The sequence below is a fragment of the Ranitomeya variabilis genome, chromosome 6 (genome assembly GCF_051348905.1).
Source record: "Ranitomeya variabilis isolate aRanVar5 chromosome 6, aRanVar5.hap1, whole genome shotgun sequence".
NCBI lineage: Eukaryota > Metazoa > Chordata > Amphibia > Anura > Dendrobatidae > Ranitomeya > Ranitomeya variabilis.
Window position 1 is genome coordinate 82,759,388 of NC_135237.1, and position 21,176 is coordinate 82,780,563.

The 21,176-nt window shown below is 43.4% G+C and overlaps 1 protein-coding gene across 1 annotated transcript in view; it reads right to left on the minus strand.

Annotated features, from left to right (window-relative positions):
* Window positions 1–392: 392 nt before the first annotated feature.
* ITGB8 (integrin subunit beta 8) overlaps window positions 393–21,176 on the minus strand; it is a 154,946-nt gene continuing 134,162 nt past the window's right edge. The window contains exons 12-14 of the mRNA XM_077268726.1: window positions 19,067–19,170; window positions 2,085–2,248; window positions 393–1,094 (exon numbers count right to left, since the gene is read on the minus strand). Of these exons, the coding sequence (XP_077124841.1) occupies window positions 972–1,094; window positions 2,085–2,248; window positions 19,067–19,170 (391 nt within the window). The 3' untranslated portion in view covers window positions 393–971. The remainder of the gene's footprint in view (window positions 1,095–2,084; window positions 2,249–19,066; window positions 19,171–21,176) is intronic.

The following is a 21,176-nucleotide window of genomic DNA, read 5'->3' on the forward strand; positions in this document are numbered from 1 at the left end:
ACATGCAGGTATATAGCCTTCTGGATGTGGAAGGTTGCCTCTAAAACTGCCATATTATATTAAAAGTTGTTACTTTAATGGTAATTTTAAGAGTTACTTTAAAGGTGGAAGTAAAATTATATCAAATGTATTATTGCAATTTTTGGAGCCCTATGACAACATTTTATCTAAGTTTTAGTTTCTTATTTCTTTCAAAAATGCTATCATTTTGAATAACACTATTTTACGACATCATACGACATAAAATGAGCATCTTTTTAGTAACTTGAGTAAAGGCCTGTTTTTGCACATAAAAACTATTACAGTACATCACAACTGGATGAATGAAGCCACCTAATTGTTTCCCTTGCAGCAGTTTAAGCACTCGAAAGTCGTGTTGTTTTTTTTCTTTTCCATGTCCACAGATGTAGCAGAGCTGAAAGTGTCATTGAACTTTTTTTGTGCATCAACAATATTACAAATCTTAGAGTCCAATGACAAACTCATCTCACTGCATCTGTCTCGTGACAAGGTTACAGACCTCTCTGTGGAGTGCGTATACAATCTAGCTAAAGTGTAATCAGTGCTTCGTAAAAAAAAAACATACAAAAGGTAATAAAAAGAATAAAGTGCTGGATTCCAACCTTGTACCGTACAGTAGTAATGCACATGGATCTAGTAGAGCAGCTAAACGACAACTCAGGAGTTACGTCAGGTCCCAAATCTATACAAGATGAGACCCAAATTGTGTAGTACAAAGGAATCGCTTCATGCCGTCACCTGCAGAACGTCACACTCTTCTCATGATTAGTCTTTTGCTAGGTAAACTAGGGCATCCGTTCTGATGGTTTGCGTGCTGGCACGTGCGGAATAAACAGGCCCGGCCCATTTATATGTCATTAATAGCATTCTAAAAATTGTCTAGAAAAAGGTATAAAAGTCACTGGATGCACACGCCACAATGTGATGTGGGTCACCTAATCCAAGCCTTCTTAATACTTGTACTTGAAGGCTTCGTGTGCTGCCAGCCTCCCAATGCTGATATTAATGTCTTCTGGTTTTTCCCGAGTATATGTCACGGTCCTTGAGTACACATTGTGCAGGCCATTTTTATCCTGTGGAGAAGAAAATATAATATTAAACAGCCTTCATCTATTTTTGGTCAATGTATCCGTTTTTACCATCAGCGCAGTATTGTGCATTCTTGTATGCAAAAATGAATTGGAAAGGGAAAGTGTTCCATGTTTCTTCCCATTAGGGTATGTGCCCACGATCAGGAATTGCTGCGGTTTTGACGCTGTGTATTTATGCACCATCAAAACCACAGAGGCCAGATGTTACAGCATAGTGGATGGGATTTCTAGAAATCCCATGGCCACTATGCGTGTGTGCACGCCTGCGGATCACCCGGGGAAACTGACATGCGGCGCATCTTTCAAGACTGCAGCATGTCAATTTCTCCTGCAGAGACGCAACAGAAATTTCAACAATAGAATGCATTGGATGCGGTAAATCCCCACTGTTCAGTGATCACATGCGGATTTACCTGAGTTCAATAGTCGGCAGCGAAAATAGGCTGCATCCAAAACGCTGCTACTTCTGGACCGTGGGCTCTTAGCCTAAGGGCTCCTACTCACTTGCGCAAGACACGGATGAGTCTCGCATGTTAACACCCGTCGCTGCTGCCGGCACTCAGATCGGCGCGTGCGGCTGCATAGGTATTACATGCGGCCGCACGCTCCGCTCCTCTGTGCCAGGTGCAGTGCCGGTTATTAACATTCGAGACTCATCCGTGTCTCGCGCAAGTGCGTAGGAGCCCTTAAACACATAAAAACCATCACTGACATCCATTAGCTGTTTTTTTTTTGTGATGGTCCCATTGATTTGAATGGGCAAGCTTGCTCCATAACTCGGATGAAAAACTAACATGCCTCCATTTTTTGTTTTGTTTTTGAAGACACTGGGTCCGCAAAAACAGACATGTGAACAGCCACATGGACTATAATGGCTACATATTCTATCTGTGAAACATACAGTACATGGATGTAAAAAGTGAGACCTAACAAAGACTGCAGGGAGAGATTCCAGTTGTTGGGGAACCTTACCTTCATTGATGTTGGTACCCTGTAGTCAGATGAAGAGGTCCTCCTGTTGTTACTGCATTGTAAGAAAGTAACTCTAATTATAAGTATAGAAAGAAACCCAATAAGGAAAGTTGCTGTAAAAATGATGAAAAATATCTTCAGGATCCAAGGGTCTGAGAAGCATTCTGAAAAGAGAATGTAAAAGAGAGGTAATGACTGTACGGAATGAAACTGAAGGGAAAAAGATACAGATTAGATATTAGAAAAACTTTCAATGGGTGGAACAGGCTGCAACGAGAGGTGGCGAGTTCTCCTTCAATGGAAGTCTTCAAACAGAGGCTGGACAGACATCTGTCTGAGATGTTTTAGTGAATCCTGCATTGAGCAGGGGGTTGGACACGATGACCCTGGAGGTCCCTTCCAATGCTAACATTCTATGATTCTATTACTTACTTTCATATACTGGGTTGGGATGCTGAAAGCCCACAATGACTCTCTCCATCAATGGCATGATGTGTATCAGACACAAAATGTCCTGACCTCAGTATAGAGATAGGTTAATTGAGGGAGTGGTAGGGAGACCTGCCTCCGTCCCCTGTTGGAACCCCAAGTATGGAGTGGGTTGCCTCCCCAAGGAACCCTCGACCCCGATACCTTTTGACCAGTCCAACCAAGTCATCAGCATTCCAGGAATCTCCCTGGGCAACCCAAGTCTGCATTGGCCTCAGAAGGATACACACGAACCTGTCCATCTCCACACACTCTACCAGAGGATTCTGACTGTAACCATTTTTGGAACAACTGCAGCAGATCAAACATTTCTGAATGAGAGGATTTGTCACAGTGATACGCCTAGTGGTAGACCAGTTGTGCCCTGACAGTCACTGTCACCCCCAAGTGCTTCAAAATTCCTGTTTTCAGTTTCACATATTCTGTGGCAACTTGTAAGGCTAAGTCATAGTAGGCTTCCTGGTGCTTCCCCGTTAAATATGGCTCCAGCACTTCTGCTCATTGCTCTGGCGGGAGTTTCTCCCTCTCGGCGACCCTTTCAAAAACGGTAAAAAAGGCCTCTATGTCGTCACCAGGGGTCATTTTCTGCAAGGCTCTCCTTACCACATTTTGCATGGAAAAGTCGTCGGCTGACCTTGGAGTCAGAGCTTCTGCCGTGCTACGAACCACCTATGTGGGCAATTCAATCTGCTGCTGTTGATGGTGCAGGATTTATTGCTGTTGCTGGGTCTGTCGCGTAAGCGCTTACTTGTCTCCTGTTGTGCCAGCTGTTGCTGCTGCTCAGCTTGCACCAGGTGTTTAATCAGATCCTTGCTTGCTGGCTTACGGCTGCTTTCACCAAGGACATGCAGTACCTCTGCAGCAATCACATGTGTTCCTGGGGAACACTGCCCGCAATTCTAGCATCAATTGTGCGAATACTACTCACTTTCATGTGTGGTGAGGCAACACAGGAACTGTTTCAATTCAAATTTCCAGACTGATTTATTGGTACTTCATAAAACATGCCACAAGCAAAGGAAAATAAACGGCCTTTCAGTGCAGGCAAAACACAGTAAACAGTTCCAACACAGTCACTTTAGAGAAAGTACAGGACACACAGACTGGATAGCATCCAGTATACCGGCTCAATCTGGAGACATCACACATGAGGTCTCCCCTCCAGATACAGACCATGTGTCAAAAAAACAGATTCCATTTTAACACACCATTTGAACCACACCCAGGGGTGGGTATGTGAGAAGCCAGTCCTGCCCATTTCTCAGGCTACCCATAAAACCTGGCCCAGATGCACAAAACAAGTCTCCTAGTACTATGTGCACTAGAGCATTACCTGTTATGATCCGGTGACCTTGGAGTCGCATGAGAGACTTTCTCAGGAGTAGGTGGTACCTATACTGACCGCAAACCCTACCTCCGCAACTAGAAGTAGCCGTGGGATGTACTTAACACGTCCTAGACACCTCGACACAGCCGGAGGACTAAATACCCCTATAGATGGAAATGGGAATTCTATCTTGCCTCAGAGCAGAACCCCAAAGGATAGGCAGCCCCCCACAAATATTGACTGTGAGTATAAGAGGAAAAACACATGCAGGCAGAAAAACAGGATTTAGCAAAAGAGGCACTTCTCGCTAAATAGAAAAGGATAGGACAGAATTCTAAGCGGTCAGTATTAAAATCCTAAAAATATCCACAGCAAAAATATTCACTGTGCATCAGTCAACTATACAACGCACTTTGCACAAGGAGAAGCTGTATGGGAGAGTGATGCGAAAGAAGCCGTTTCTGCAAGCACGCCACAAACAGAGTCGGCTGAGGTATGCAAAAGCACATTTGGAGAAGCCAATTTCTTTTTGGAAGAAGGTCCTGTGGACTGATGAAACCAAGATTGAGTTGTTTGGTCATACAAAAAGGCGTTATGCATGGCGGCAAAAAAACACAGTGCGTTGTATAGTTGACAGATGCACAGTGACACCATCTGCAGCAAGTTGATGCTGCAGCTCTCTGGAGATGGTCTGAGGATTGTCCTTTACTGATCTCACCATTCTTCTTCTCTGCCTTTCTGATGTTTTTCTTGGCCTGCCACTTCTGGCCTTAACAAGAACTGTACCTGTGTTCTTCCATTTCCTTACTATGTTCCTCACAGTGGAAATTGATAGGTTAAATCTCTGAGACAGCTTTTTGTATCCTTCCCCTGAACAACTATGTTGAATAATCTTTGTTTTCAGATCATTTGACAGTTGTTTTGAGGAGCCCATGATGCCACTCGTCAGAGGAGATTCAAACAGGAGAACAACTTGCAAGTGGCCACTTTAAGTAGCTTTTCTCATGATTGCATACACCTGGCTATGAAGTTCAAAGCTTAATGAGGATACAAAACCAAAAAAAGTGCTTTAGTAAGTCAGTAAAAAGTAGGTAGGAGTATTTTAAACAAGAAAATGATAAGGGTGCCCATACTTATGCACCTGTCAAATTTTGTTTGAATGCAGATTGCACATTTTCTGTTAGTACAATAAACCTCATTTCAAGGCAGAAACATTACTGTGTCCAACAGTTATTAGATATATGAAACTGAAATAGCTGTTGAAAAAAAAACAATTTTTATAAAACATTAAGCTTAAGATTAATAGGGGTGCCCAAACTTTTTCATATGACTGTATATCTGCATCTCCTGAGAATCCAGCATGACTGAAAAATCCAAACAAAGTCTAAGCTGGACAAAAACACAATGAATTGCACTGAATTGCAAAGCACACTGCATGTGTGCACAGAGACAAAAAACCAGACACTTATCTTAGCTGAATTGGCAGCAGGGCATGAGGAGCCAGAGAGAGATGCAATCCCTCCAAGAACAATGGACAACTGGCAAGGGCTCATGGATGCTGCACACCTAAATACCTAATAGAGCTGCAATCAGCAGAAACACCTGCCCTGGATTACAACCCCAAGACAACTGCACTACCACCAACAACCACCGGAGGGAGCCCAAGAGCAGAATTCACAACAGTACCGCCCCCTTGAAGAGGGGTCACCGAACCCTCACCAGAGCCCCCAGGCCGATCAGGACGGGCCAGATGAAAGGCACGGACCAAATCAGCAGCATGGACATCAGAGGCAAAAACCCAAGAATTATCCTCCTGGCCATTACCCTTCCATTTGACAAGGTACTGAAGCCTCCCCCTCGAAAAGCGAGAATCCAAAATCTTATCAACCACATACTCCAACTCCCCATCAACCAACACAGGAGCAGGAGGATCAACAGAAGGAACAACGGGCACCACATATTTCCGCAATAAAGATCTATGGAAAACATTATGGATGGCAAAAGAGGCCGGAAGGGCCAAACGAAAAGACACCGGATTGATAATCTCAGAAATCCTATAAGGACCAATAAACCGAGGCTTAAACTTAGGGGAAGAAACCTTCATAGGAACATGACGGGAAGACAACCAGACCAAATCCCCAACCCGAAGCTGGGAACCAACACACCGACGACGGTTAGCAAAACGCAGAGCCTCCTCCTGAGACAACACCAAATTGTCCACCACATGAGCCCAAATCTGCTGCAACCTGTCAACCACAGAATCCACACCAGGACAATCAGAAGGTTCAACTTGCCCCGAAGAAAAACGAGGATGAAAACCAAAATTACAAAAGAAGGGCGAAACCAAGGTAGCCGAACTAGCCCGATTATTAAGGGCAAACGCCACCCAATCATCCTGATCAGCAGACACAAAGCATCTCAAATAAGTTTCCAAAGTCTGATTAGTTCGCTCGGTCTGGCCATTTGTCTGAGGATGAAAGGTGGAAGAAAAAGACAAATCAATGCCCAGCCTAGCACAAAAGGCCCGCCAAAACCTAGAAACAAACTGGGAACCTCTGTCGGACCCGATATTCTCCGGAATACCGTGCAAACGAACCACATGCTGAAAAAACAACGGAACCAAATCAGAAGAGGAAGGCAATTTAGGCAAAGGCACCAAATGAACCATCTTATAAAACCGGTCACAAACCACCCAGATAACCGACATCCTCTGGGAAACCGGAAGATCTGAAATAAAATCCATAGAAATATGTGTCCAGGGCCTCTCAGGGACCGGCAAAGGCAAAAGCAACCCACTAGCACGGAAACAACAAGGCTTGGTCCGCGCACAAGTCCCACAGGACTGCACAATAGAACGCACATCACGCGACAAAGAAGGCCACCAAAAGGACCTACCAACCAAATCTCTGGTACCAAAAATACCAGGATGGCCAGCCAACACAGAACAATGAACCTCAGAAATCACTCTACTAGTCCATCTATCAGGAACAAACAGTTTCCCTGTTGTGAATTTGGATTCTGGGCTCCCCCGGTGGCTACTGGTGGAATTGAACTTGTGACATCATCTTCCCTGTTCACCTGTTCTGATTAGATCTGGGTGTCGCTATATAACCTGGCTTCTCTGTTAGATGCTTGCCGGTCAACAATGTTATCAGAAGCCTCTCTGTGCTTGTTCCTGCTCCCAGACATCTACTAGATAAGTTGGACATTCGTCCATGTTTTGTTTTTGTATTTTGGTTCCAGTTCACAGCTGCAGTTTCGTTACTGTGTCTGGAAAGCTCTTGTTGATCAGGAATTGCCACTCTGGTATTATGAGTTAATGCCAGAGTCCTAAAGTAATTTCTGGATGTGTTTTGTTAGGGTTTTCTACTGACCATGAAAGTATGCTTTCTGTCTTCTGCTATCTAGAAAGCGGACCTCAAATTTGCTAAAACTATTTTCCTGCTGCGTTTGTTGTTTCATCTCATATCACCGCCAATATATGTGGGGGGCTTCTGTCTCCTTTTTGGGCATTTCTCTAGAGGTGAGTCAGGTCTTATATTTCCCTCTGCTAGCATTATTTAGTTCTCCGGCCGGCGCTGGGCATATAGGGATAAAAAGTAGGACATGCTACCTGGCTACTTCTAGATGATGCGGTAGGTTTAGTTCATGGTCAGTACAGTTACATCTTCCAAGAGCTTGTTCCTATTGAGGCTTATGCTAGTTCTCTGGCCATGGAGATCATGACAGTTTGACCGGCCCACTAAAGGGTTAAAATCCTTGGCTGAGAAAGGAGAGAAATAAGAAGTCTGCTGAAAATTTTTTTTTTTTTTTTTCTCTAGTAGTTAGTGTGCTCTTAATTGGATCACTTGCCAGTCTGTCTATGCTGCAGTCTTTCTTTTTTTTCTCTCTCCTTCTAATCTTTGAATGGCTCTATGTTCACCTGTCTATAATGGATCTACAGAGTGTAACTGCAGGTTTGAATAATCTCGCCACGAAAGTACAAAGTTTGCAAGATTTTGTGGTTCATGCTCCGGTATCAGAGCCGAGAATTCCTTTGCCGGAATTCTTCTCAGGGAATAGATCTAGCTTTCAGAATTTTAGAAATAATTGTAAGTTATTTTTGTCCCTGAAATCTCGTTCTGCTGGAGACCCTGCACAGCAGGTTGGGATTGTGATTTCCTTGCTCCGCGGCGACCCTCAAGATTGGGCTTTTGCATTGGCACCAGGGGATCCTGCGTTGCGCAATGTGGATGCGTTTTTTCTGGCCTTGGGCTTGCTTTATGAGGAACCTCATTTGGAACTTCAGGCAGAAAAAACTTTGATGTCCCTATCGCAGGGGCAAGATGAAGCTGAAATTTACTGCCAAAGATTCCGTAAATGGTCTGTGCTTACTCAGTGGAATGAGTGTGCCTTGGCGGCTACTTTCAGAGAGGGTCTTTCTGATGCCATTAAGGATGTTATGATGGGCATAGATTTGTCTTTTTCGTCTGCTTTTCACCCTCAGACTAATGGCCAGACCGAGCGGACTAATCAGACCCTGGAGACATATCTGAGGTGTTTTGTGTCTGCTGACCAGGATGATTGGGTTGCTTTTTTGCCATTGGCGGAGTTCGCCCTCAATAATCGGGCCAGCTCTGCCACTTTGGTGTCCCCGTTTTTCTGTAATTCGGGGTTCCACCCTCGATTTTCCTCCGGTCAGATGGAATCCTCGGATTGTCCTGGAGTGGATGCGGTGGTGGAGAGATTGCATCACATCTGGGGGCAGGTGATGGACAATTTAAAGTTGTCCCAGGAGAAGACTCAGCTTTTTGCCAACCGTCGCCGTCGTGTTGGTCCTCGGCTTTGTGTTGGAGATTTGGTGTGGTTGTCTTCTCGTTTTGTCCCTATGAGGGTCTCATCTCCTAAGTTTAAGCCTCGGTTCATCGGTCCGTATAAAATATTGGAGATTCTTAACCCTGTTTCCTTCCGTTTGGACCTCCCTGCATCCTTTTCTATTCATAACGTTTTTCATCGGTCGTTGTTGCGCAGGTATGAGGCACCGGTTGTGCCTTCCGTTGAGCCTCCTGCTCCGGTGTTGGTTGAGGGTGAGTTGGAGTACGTTGTGGAAAAAATCCTAGACTCCCGTGTTTCCAGACGGAGACTCCAGTATCTGGTCAAGTGGAAGGGATACGGCCAGGAGGATAATTCTTGGGTCACTGCATCTGATGTTCATGCCTCTGATCTGGTTCGTGCCTTTCATAGGGCCCATCCTGATCGCCCTGGTGGTTCTGGTGAGGGTTCGGTGCCCCCTCCTTGAGGGGGGGGTACTGTTGTGAATTTGGATTCTGGGCTCCCCCGGTGGCTACTGGTGGAATTGAACTTGTGACATCATCTTCCCTGTTCACCTGTTCTGATTAGATCTGGGTGTCGCTATATAACCTGGCTTCTCTGTTAGATGCTTGCCGGTCAACAATGTTATCAGAAGCCTCTCTGTGCTTGTTCCTGCTCCCAGACATCTACTAGATAAGTTGGACATTCGTCCATGTTTTGTTTTTGTATTTTGGTTCCAGTTCACAGCTGCAGTTTCGTTACTGTGTCTGGAAAGCTCTTGTTGATCAGGAATTGCCACTCTGGTATTATGAGTTAATGCCAGAGTCCTAAAGTAATTTCTGGATGTGTTTTGTTAGGGTTTTCTACTGACCATGAAAGTATGCTTTCTGTCTTCTGCTATCTAGAAAGCGGACCTCAAATTTGCTAAAACTATTTTCCTGCTGCGTTTGTTGTTTCATCTCATATCACCGCCAATATATGTGGGGGGCTTCTGTCTCCTTTTTGGGCATTTCTCTAGAGGTGAGTCAGGTCTTATATTTCCCTCTGCTAGCATTATTTAGTTCTCCGGCCGGCGCTGGGCATATAGGGATAAAAAGTAGGACATGCTACCTGGCTACTTCTAGATGATGCGGTAGGTTTAGTTCATGGTCAGTACAGTTACATCTTCCAAGAGCTTGTTCCTATTGAGGCTTATGCTAGTTCTCTGGCCATGGAGATCATGACATTTCCCCACTGGACAGCGGTCAGGTTTGTCAGCCTGAAATTCCTGCAGAACCCGTCGCAAATCAGGGGAAATGGCAGAAAGGACCACCCCTTCCTTCAGAATGCCGACCGGCTCAAATACCTCAGGAGAATCAGGCAAAAAACTCCTAGAGAGGGCATCAGCCTTAACATTCTTAGAACCCGGAAGATACGAGACCATGAAATCAAAACGGGAGAAAAACAGGGACCATCGAGCCTGTCTAGGATTCAGCCGTTTGGCAGATTCGAGGTAAATCAGATTTTTATGATCGGTCAAGACCACAATACGGTGCTTGGCTCCCTCAAGCCAATGTGGCCATTCCTCAAACGCCCACTTCATAGCCAACAACTCCCGATTGCCGACATCATAATTGCGTTCAGCAGGCGAAAACTTACGGGAAAAGTAGGCACACGGTTTCATCAAGGAACCATCAGAATTCCTCTGAGACAAAACGGCCCCTGCCCCAATCTCAGAAGCGTCAACCTCAACCTGAAACGGAAGAGAAACATCTGGCTGACGCAACACCGGGGCAGAAGTAAATTGGCGTTTAAGCTCCTGAAAGGCAGAGACAGCCACATGGGACCAATTCGTTACATCAGCGCCTTTCTTCGTCAAATCGGTCAGGGGTTTAACCACACTGGAGAAGTTAGCAATGAAACGGCGATAAAAATTAGCAAAGCCCAAAAATTTCTGAAGGCTCTTCACAGATGTGGGCTGAATCCAATCATGAATGGCCTGAACCTTAACCGGATCCATCTCTATAGATGAGGGAGAAAAAATGAAGCCCAAAAAAGAAACCTTCTGCACTCGAAAGAGACACTTAGACCCCTTCACAAATAAAGCATTATCACGAAGGATCTGAAATACCATCCTGACCTGTTTCACATGAGACTCCCAATCATCGGAAAAAATTAAGATGTCATCCAAATATACAATCATGAATTTATCAAGATAATTCCGGAAGATATCATGCATGAAGGACTGAAAAACAGATGGAGCATTAGAGAGCCCGAATGGCATCACAAGGTATTCAAAATGGCCTTCGGGTGTATTAAACGCAGTTTTCCATTCGTCACCCTGCTTAATACGAACAAGATTATATGCCCCCCGAAGGTCAATTTTAGTAAACCAACTAGCCCCCTTAATCCTGGCAAACAAATCGGAAAGCAAAGGTAAAGGCTATTGAAACTTGACCGTGATCTTATTCAAGAGGCGATAATCAATACAGGGTCTCAAGGAGCCATCCTTAGCAACAAAAAAAAATCCCGCTCCCAACGGTGAAGAAGATGGCCGAATATGCCCTTTCTCCAAAGACTCCTTAACATAACTCCGCATGGCGGTATGTTCCGGCACAGACAGGTTGAAAAGTCGGCCCTTAGGAAACTTACAGCCTGGAATCAAGTCAATAGCACAATCACAGTCCCTATGCGGTGGAAGGGAACTGGACTTGGGCTCATCGAATACATCCTGAAAATCAGACAAAAACTCTGGAACTTCAGAAGGAGGAAGAGGAGATTGACATCACAGGAACGTCATTATGAACCCCCTGACAACCCCAACTAGTCACAGACATAGACTTCCAATCCAACACAGGATTATGTATCTGCAACCATGGAAAACCCAGCACAATAGCATCATGCAAATTATGCAACACCAGAAAACGACAATCTTCCTGATGGGCTGGCGCCATGCACATGGTCACCTGTGTCCAAAACTGGGGTTTATTTTTAGCCAAAGGTGTAGCATCAATGCCCTTAAAGGAATAGGGTTCTGCAAAGACTGCAAGGGGAAACCACAACGCCTGGCAAATTCAAAGTCCATTAAGGTCAAAGCGGCGCCTGAATCCACAAACGCCAAGACAGAAAATGACGACAATGAGCAGATCAAGGTCACAGATAACAGAAATTTAGGTTGTACAGTTCCGATGGTAACTGAACTAGCGATTCTCTATGTACGCCTTGGGCAAACTGAAATGACATGAGAAGCATCGCCACAATAAAAACACAACCTATTCTGACGTCTGAATCCTTGTTGTTCCGTTCTAGACAGAATCCTATCACACTGCATAGGCTCAGGCATCTGCTCTGAGGACAACGCCACAGCGCGCACAGTTCTGCGCTCCCGCAAGCGCCGATCAATCTGAATGGCCAGAGACATAGAATCACTCAGACCAACAGGCGTGGGAAACCCCACCATAACATCTTTAACAGATTCAGAAAGACCCTTTCTGAAGATTGCCGCCAAAGCATCCTCATTCCATTTAGTCAGCACAGACCATTTTCTAAATTTCTGACAATACAATTCTGCCGCTTCTTGACCCTGAGACAGGGCCAACAAGGTCTTCTCCGCTTGATCCACAGAATTTGGTTCATCATATAATAATCCTAGAGCCTGAAAAAAGGCATCTACATTAAGCAAGGCCGGATTCCCAGATTCCAGGGAAAATGCCCAATCCTGAGGGTCGCCACGCAGCAGGGAGATGACAATTTTAACCTGCTGAATGGGATCACCAGAGGAACGAGGCTTCAGAGCAAAAAACAGTTTACAATTGTTTTTAAAACTCAAAAATTTGGACTTGTCCCCAAAAAACAAATCAGGAGTAGGAATCCTAGGCTCTAAAAGCGGAGTCTGAACAACATAATCAGAAATACCCTGTACCCTAGCAGCAAGCTGGTCTATACGAGAAACTAATCCCTGAACATCCATGCTAGCACAAGACTCCTCAGTCACCCAGAGGAAAAGAGGGAAGAAAAGACAAAGCAGGCTACAGAAAAAAAAATGTCTCTTTCTTCCCTTCTTCTGAGATGCATTTAACTCATTGCTGGCCAGTTGTACTGTTATGATCCGGTGACCTTGGAGCCGCATGAGAGACTTTCTCAGGAGTAGGTGGTACCTTTACTGACCGCAAACCCTAAACTAACACCGCAACTAGAAGTAGCCGTGGGATGTACCTAACACGTCCTAGACACCTCGACACAGCCGGAGGACTAAATACCCCTATAGATGGAAATGGGAATTATATCTTGCCTCAGAGCAGAACCCCAAAGGATAGGCAGCCCCCCACAAATATTGACTGTGAGTATAAGAGGAAAAACATACGCAGGCAGAAAAACAGGATTTAGCAAAAGAGGCACTTCTCGCTAAATAGAAAAGGATAGGACAGAAATCTAAGCGGTCAGTATTAAAATCCTAAAAATATCCACAGCAGATAATACAAATATTCTACATCTAACTAAAGACATAGAAAGTATATCTGCATCTCCTGAGAATCCAGCATGACTGAAAAATCCAAACAAAGTCTAAGCTGGACAAAAACACAATGAATTGCACTGAATTGCAAAGCACACTGCATGTGTGCACAGAGACAAAAAAACAGACACTTATCTTAGCTGAATTGGCAGCAAGGCATGAGGAGCCAGAGAGAGATGGAATACCTCTAAGAACAATGGACAACTGGCAAGGACTCATGGATACTGCACACCTAAATACCTAATAGAGCTGCAATCAGCAGAAACACCTGCCCTGGATTACAACCCCAAGACAACTGCACTACCACCAACAACCACCGGAGGGAGCCCAAGAGCAGAATTCACAACAATTACCCCAGGTCTACATCACAGAGGATGACCACCTATGTGATACATGCCCCCCATCAACTATGTGTCCGGCAGCCACCTTACAATAGATAGATAGATAGATAGATAGATAGATAGATACACTCACTGGCCACTTTATTAGGTACACCTGTCCAACTTCTTGTTAACACTTAATTTCTAATCAGCCAATCACATGGCGGCAACTCAGTGCATTTAGGCATGTAGACATGGTCAAGACAATCTCCTGCAGTTCAAACCGAGCATCAGTATGGGGAAGAAAGGTGATTTGAGTGCCTTTGAACGTGGCATGGTTGTTGGTGCCAGAAGGGCTGGTCTGAGTATTTCAGAAACTGCTGATCTACTGGGATTTTCACGCACAACCATCTCTAGGGTTTACAGAGAATGGTCCGAAAAAGAAAAAAAATCCAGTGAGCGGCAGTTCTGTGGGCGGAAATGCCTTGTTGATGCCAGAGGTCAGAGGAGAATGGGCAGACTGGTTCGAGCTGATAGAAAGGCAACAGTGACTCAAATCGCCACCCGTTACAACCAAGGTAGGCCTAAGAGCATCTCTGAACGCACAGTGCGTCGAACTTTGAGGCAGATGGGCTACAGCAGCAGAAGACCACACCGGGTACCACTCCTTTCAGCTAAGAACAGGAAACTGAGGCTACAATTTGTACAAGCTCATCGAAATTGGACAGTAGAAGATTGGAAAAACGTTGCTTGGTCTGATGAGTCTCGATTTCTGCTGCGACATTCGGATGGTAGGGTCAGAATTTGGCGTAAACAACATGAAAGCATGGATCCATCCTGCCTTGTATGGAGCATCTTTGGGATGTGCAGCCGACAAATCTGCGGCAACTGTGTGATGCCATCATGTCAATATGGACCAAAATCTCTGAGGAATGCTTCCAGCACCTTGTTGAATCTATGCCACGAAGAATTGAGGCAGTTCTGAAGGCAAAAGGGGGTCCAACCCGTTACTAGCATGGTGTACCTAATAAAGTGGCCGGTGAGTGTAGATAGAAACACCAAATTTACCATTATGCTACTTTGGAAGATAATTACCGTACTCTTCCTCTTATTCAGGATCACGTTGTTTTCCTTAATACAGAACAATACATGGCACTGTTGACAGGCTGTGCCAAATGCCATGTATATAGAGTCCAAAAAAAAGGAAAAAGCTTCATATGATATTGGTGGCATATGGCAGTATATTAGATCACTATGAAAGCCGTATTATGTCTTCACACTATATGGATAAATGCATGAACCCATAAAATGACTACAGAATCAATTTGCCCTTCTAGCACAGACACAGATTTTTGTGCTTAGTCCTCAGGAAAAGCTAAAATGACCTTGAATGAACTTGAAGGATAATCTCATAATTATGAAAAAACAAGGCCATAGCTGTCTAGTTGAGAATATAATTTACTGACAAATGTGCCTTATTCCTAAATAACTAGTTAAATGTGCATGCCATATTTCAGCTGTTCATTTACCAGGGTAAGTTAGAAACTGAACAGAAAAGATGGAGGCGAATGCACTTTTACTTTGTTTTCATAAATATGTCCATTCATTATTACAGTTCCATATTTAATTCAAATGAGAAAGTTTTCACCATTTACTGACTCCTCTGAACCACGTGATTATAACTTGTAGCAGATATTCTTTAAGGCGGAAATCAAACAATAGTCAACTTTTGTAATTACACACATTAGAAGATGACAACGGTGGAGTCCTTGATCTTAGACCTCACAGATTATGAATTGGTTTATCCTAAAGAAGAAATGTGAAACTTCAAAACGCCTTGGCAAATAAACCGCACTTAATGCATCAGTCTCTGACTTCATCTATTTAACGGATTCCTCCATCTGGGTAGCGCAGGATTAAACCATTCTTCTCCACTATCGACCGCTACACCTCACGGTCATCAGCTGTCATCATTTGGCCATCTGGCACGTTACTTTCTTGGCTTGATTCTCCACTGCTTGTTTTTTAAGGGATCTGTTCATTTATTTCAATTAAACTATTCAAATAACAAAATAAAAAGTTAAATAATTCTTTGTAGAGTGCCAAAAATTAGCAATCCTACAATTTTGTGGGATTTTTTTGGGGGGTTTAATGTTGTAGCATTAACTGTGCAGCAATAATGAACATTATTGTCTAAGTCAGTATGTTTACAGCAATAATAAAGTCATATAGTCTTGTTACGTTTTAAATGAATCTATCAATAGGAACAACCCTCCTAAGCCGTCTATACGGGCATGCAGGTCATAGAGAGCCGAATAAAATGATACCTTGATATTTGCAATCTGATGTCTTACTCCAGAGAATTCCACATTTTTCTTAATATGTAAATGAGCTTCTAAGATCTATGGGCCGAACATAGATCTCCCTGAATATCTGCCTCAAGAGATTATTTTAAAGACAAGGGGGCATTACAGGTGGGAGACATGTAGAAGAAGACAGAACACTCACAGTCATTACATGTCTCACACTGGTAATGATCCCTTTCAATTAAAATAAGCTCTGGAGGCAGATTCTCATGCAGATTATTATCATGATTATTATTGTGCCATTTATTCCATGGCGCTTTACATGTGAGGAGGGGTATACATAATAAAAACGACTACAGCAATCTTAAACAATAAAAGTCATGACTGATACAGGAGGAGAGATGACCCTGCCCGCGAGGGCTCACAATCTACAGGATCCGTATCAAGCCCATAGATCTTGACAGCTTACATATTAAGAATAAGGTGGATTTCTCTGGAAGACGACATCAGATCATAGATTTTAAGGTATAATTATATTGAACTTTCTATTACCTACATTCGCATATAGATGGTCGATCCTACCGACAGATTCCCTTTAACACGTTTATAAAATAGAAATGTATATATTGTAAAAAATAATACAGTTTTGTGTATTTATCATATTCTATCAACTATATCTTGGTAATTTTCACTAGGTGGAGCTGTTTTTGCAGGGCAAGTGAACTGTAGTTTTTATTGACACCATTAGGGAAGTGCTTATCCTCATAGCCATAGCGCTTCCCGAATAGCTGGCTCGGTAACATGGATACCTGGAGCGCTCCCGATAATCAGGTGTTCGGCGCCACAGCTGCATGTGTCGTGGCTGTGTGACATTCACAACACATGTATGGAGAGCCCAACAAACGACGCCCAACAGCTGATTATCGGGAGCGCTCCAGGTATCCGGGTTCCCGATGCAGTTCTTCGGTAAGCGCTATAGCTACTTGGATAAGGCGTTATCTGAAGCTATTCCCTCGCCCCTAGACACCATACATCTGACTTTTTGACTACTTTTGCACTTTTAATAGGTTTTTTGGAAAGTCAAAAAAACTAACTGCTTTGGGGGAGCCTACCCTCCCCCCAAACTGCAATTCTGGCACCAGTTTCTTTCTTTTTTAAGAAGGTGTGGGGGCAACAATGTAATAATTCAATTGTTTGGACAGCTACAATGTGACAATAACAATCATGATTTTTTGATTTGTTAATTTTCAAGGTGACAAAAAGGCATTTTTCCAAATTGAAACGTTTCTCTTTATTTTTTAAAATGTTTTTACTTTTACGTATTCTTGTTTTTCTTCCCACTCTGAGACTTGAACATACAATCTTTTGATCGCTTGTACAACATGCAAAGCAACTTTCTAGTTCTGCATTGTCCCATCCTACTAAGTCCTCCTCTGGAGTGCAAGCAAACATCTGCTGTCTGTATCTTCTATCTTTGTCTATAGAATTTGTTTCTTTATTTTATCGTATTTGCTGCCTTTATGGGTGATCATCTGCTTGTACTCCTTTTGTAATATCCCACAAGATGAATAAATACATAGTTGTGGAAGTAAAATGAATATTGGTCAGGACGGGTTTCTCAACCCTATGTTGTACGCCTAGCAGGCCTTTCACTAGGTAGAGTCATCGTTCTTAATGACTCCCACTAGAACTATTCTCTAAGGCTGCAAGTCATCAGTCATCAACTTGTAAGATTATAAAGACTTCTTCTAATTCCCCCGACTTCCTAAACACAATTGAATGTTGTTAATAAAGTGAAGGAGGAACGGTCTGTGCCTGATACCACCAGACCTTTCGATAACCTTAACATATTTGGAAAGATGACATATTATGCTGCTGTAAGACTACAAATTACTAGACTTTCAGTTTATCGGCCGCTGTGACCTTGCCATTGGCGATGACCTTCTAAAACTTTGAAGTGTGTACAAGGGGTCTGGAATTCATCTAGACAAAATCATTCCTTCGGCTGCACAACTATCTTGATGTTATAAACGAGGTAAACACAGTCCGCTCCTTTTTCTTCCTTGGCATGGGCAATGTCACAGACGGTCTGACTGATTCTCAGCAAGTTTATGTTTAAGATCCCTAATGTCCAGAAATCGGCCATCTTGAACAACATTTTTGGTTGAATTTGTAAGAAAATTTTTTACTTCAGTCTCATTTCTGAACAACCAAGTCAGTTTCATTTATTGTATGTTTTTTTGGGCATTCCCAATGTAGTTATTTAGCACGTATCCACAGGATAACCTAAAAATCTCTGGTGGATATGAATCCCACTTCTGAGACCTAGGTGAAGAAAGTGAGTTCTCTGACACATGACCAGTCTGGGCATCACCTCAACATTCACGTCTAGGGTCCTTTGATGCCTGTTGTTTGCACGGGTGTGAGAAGTTTGCCTCATATTTATCAGATATTTAAGTCATTTACAGTGGATAAACCTAACATTTCAAAACTGAGAATTCACCTTGAAATTAAATTTTTGCTACCTCATCAGAGATCAGCATGATGTAGGGGCAGGAACCCTGATTCCAGCATTTTAACACTTGTTGAGCTGCTTGCTGCAGTTTTGATAAAATCCCTGCTGCAGATCTAGCAGTTCTCTGAATGCTGAGCTCTGTATAACCCCCCAACACCACTGATTGGGAGCTTTCTGCCTATGCACAGTGTACACAGAAAATTGCCAATCAGTGGTGGGGCTGGGATTATATAGAGATCACGAATATGGAAGAATATGTCGCAGCAGGTTTACTCGTCCTCTAATGATAATCTACTGCTGATAAAACAATGATTTTATCCAACCTACAGCAAAGCATCCCAGTATGTGACACATCACTGGAATTGGGATCGCTGTCTCTACATTATGTTATTCTCAGAATAAGTGGCAAACACCTGGTGACAGATTCCCTTTAAAGTAGTTTTCCCATCCTGTCGCTTTAAGAGCACAGCACTCCCACTAACTAATAGGCCTTTTATTTGAAGCTTGTGGCATACCCTCACTTGGGTCTAAATATCACACAATCAGCAATATGGCTGACCATAAAGCACACTAAATATAAGTTGCTATTGTAATATTATAAACCTAGAACCCCTTTAAAATGGCGTATATTAACATTTCCAGGCTGTGTCTAGGAATCGAGGCCCAAAACGTGCAAAATATTGTGGGTTTAAAAATTCTTTTATTATAGGACAAGATAAAGTTTTGCCAAAACTATTCTTACCATAAGTCTGATCGATATAGTACACCAGTGTGTTACATTTGGTCTTATTGGGATCCTTTGGACTGGCAGATCCGTTCAGCGAGCCGACAGCGTGCTCACAGTTCCTGTGCATTAGATAAACAGAGGAGATTAGTCACGTCGTTATTAAAGAGCTTAGAAATCTGTAGATTCTGAACAGGATGACTTAAAGTGCGGAAGCAGGGAATAAGAAGCAACAAATGTACACAAAGATCTTAAAATATATTGTAAGTCTAGTTTTTTGGCAGCGTATTACTAAACATGAGATAGGTGAACATCATATTTACCAAGATATCCAGTCGTCACCAAAAGTTTTGAAACTGACACAAACTTTTGTTTTTACCCAGTTTGCTGCTTCAACATTTTTAGATCTTTTAGTAGATGTTTCTATGGTTACTGGAGTACAATTATCAACATTTCATAAGTATTTAAACACGTACTGAGAATTTATCAGGTTTATGCAAAGACTCAATGTTTACAGTGTTGACCTTGATATATTTTAAGACTTCTGCAATGCTCTCTACCATGTTGGCATGTAGTCCTGACTACCCTGACGAAGAGGGCTGCTGTCCCTTGAAACGCGTTGGCTTCTTGTTCCCTCTGCGCACCCGTCCTTCTCTCAATCGGTGACGTCACTCCGAAACCCCGCCCATCCCATTTCCGCCGCATACACAGCGTGCTTCCGGCTGGGGCACCTGTGATCACTGTCGGCATCCAGTGCAGCGGTTCCCGCACACCGACTGCGGTCACCCTCTGCAGCACAGCGGTTAGTCTTCCGGACGCAGGAACACCACTTGTCGTCCCCACACCCAGGATCAACACAGGGCAACCTAACAGGTTACTATATCCACATCTGAATAACAGCATATTCACGCATTATTAAAGGATTCACCACCAACTATCCACCACTATCGATCTTCTAGCGGTCACACCACCTCAAGCCAATTCAGGGAGATCATACCCTCTCCCACCAATTGTTGGGATCATCACCTCACTAAACTAAGTGCCACTCATCAGATCCGTCCTTTTGCCATAACCGCAGTAAGTTTCTCTTCATTTGCATATTTAACATCTTGACAATTTGGCTTTACACATGTATGGAGTAGCGCGGTGATATATTCTTGTTTTTTTAAGATTTACATTTGCAATTCATCTGGTCACTCTTCAAATGGCTGAATTCAGATGTCTGTGTATCCTGAACTTGACGGGTTCATATTCATCTATGAGGCTGTCAAATTCTGGTCAGGAGACTCTGTGGCCAATCCATTAATGCAAACTGCCACTATAAAAATAGAACTTGTGAAAGGCAAAAGTTATGTCAGTCTCTATATTTTTGACCACAACAGTATATTGCCTCAAAATATCACATTAAAATGAACCTGTCACGTCATTTTGCCCTTCAAAACTGCCCCCATTGCTACACAGGTCATGTAATGCGCAGTCCTAAAATTTTTTGTAAAGCTAGTGACCCAGTATATAAGTCAAAAACACTTTTCACCTTTAGCCACCTTCTAAGTAATTAATGTAAGGTCCTCTTCCCAGTTGTGATGCCACCACAGTTTGATGGCCTGGACGGCCATTTTCCAAGGACATCTTGCGACTGTGTTCTGACAACCAACTCCTCACCAATGAGCACTGAAGCTTAATATATGGCTTCTGGGTCAAGCGCAGATCGAAAAATTAACTGAGTACGTACACCCAGCTTGTATGTGCATGCCCAGCGGACTGTTTATTTGTATGCGGGCACATGATTTCCGCAGAGAGCGGTGTGACATCGGGGCAGTACAGGCCATCAATCAAAACTGCAAACTGGGCATCATGGTGGCGCAGTGGATAGCACTGCAGCCTTACAGTGCTGGGGTCCTGGGTTCTAATCCAACCAAGGACAATATCTGCAAGGAGGAGTTTGTATGTTCTCCCCATGTTAGCGTGGGTTTCCTCCGGGTTCTCCAGTTTCCTCCCACACTCCAAAGACATACTGATAGGGAATCTAGATTGTGAGCCCCATCGGGGACAGCGATGATAATGTGTGCAACCTGTAAAGCACTGTGGAATTAATGGCGCTATATAAGTGACTAAAATAAAAAAATAA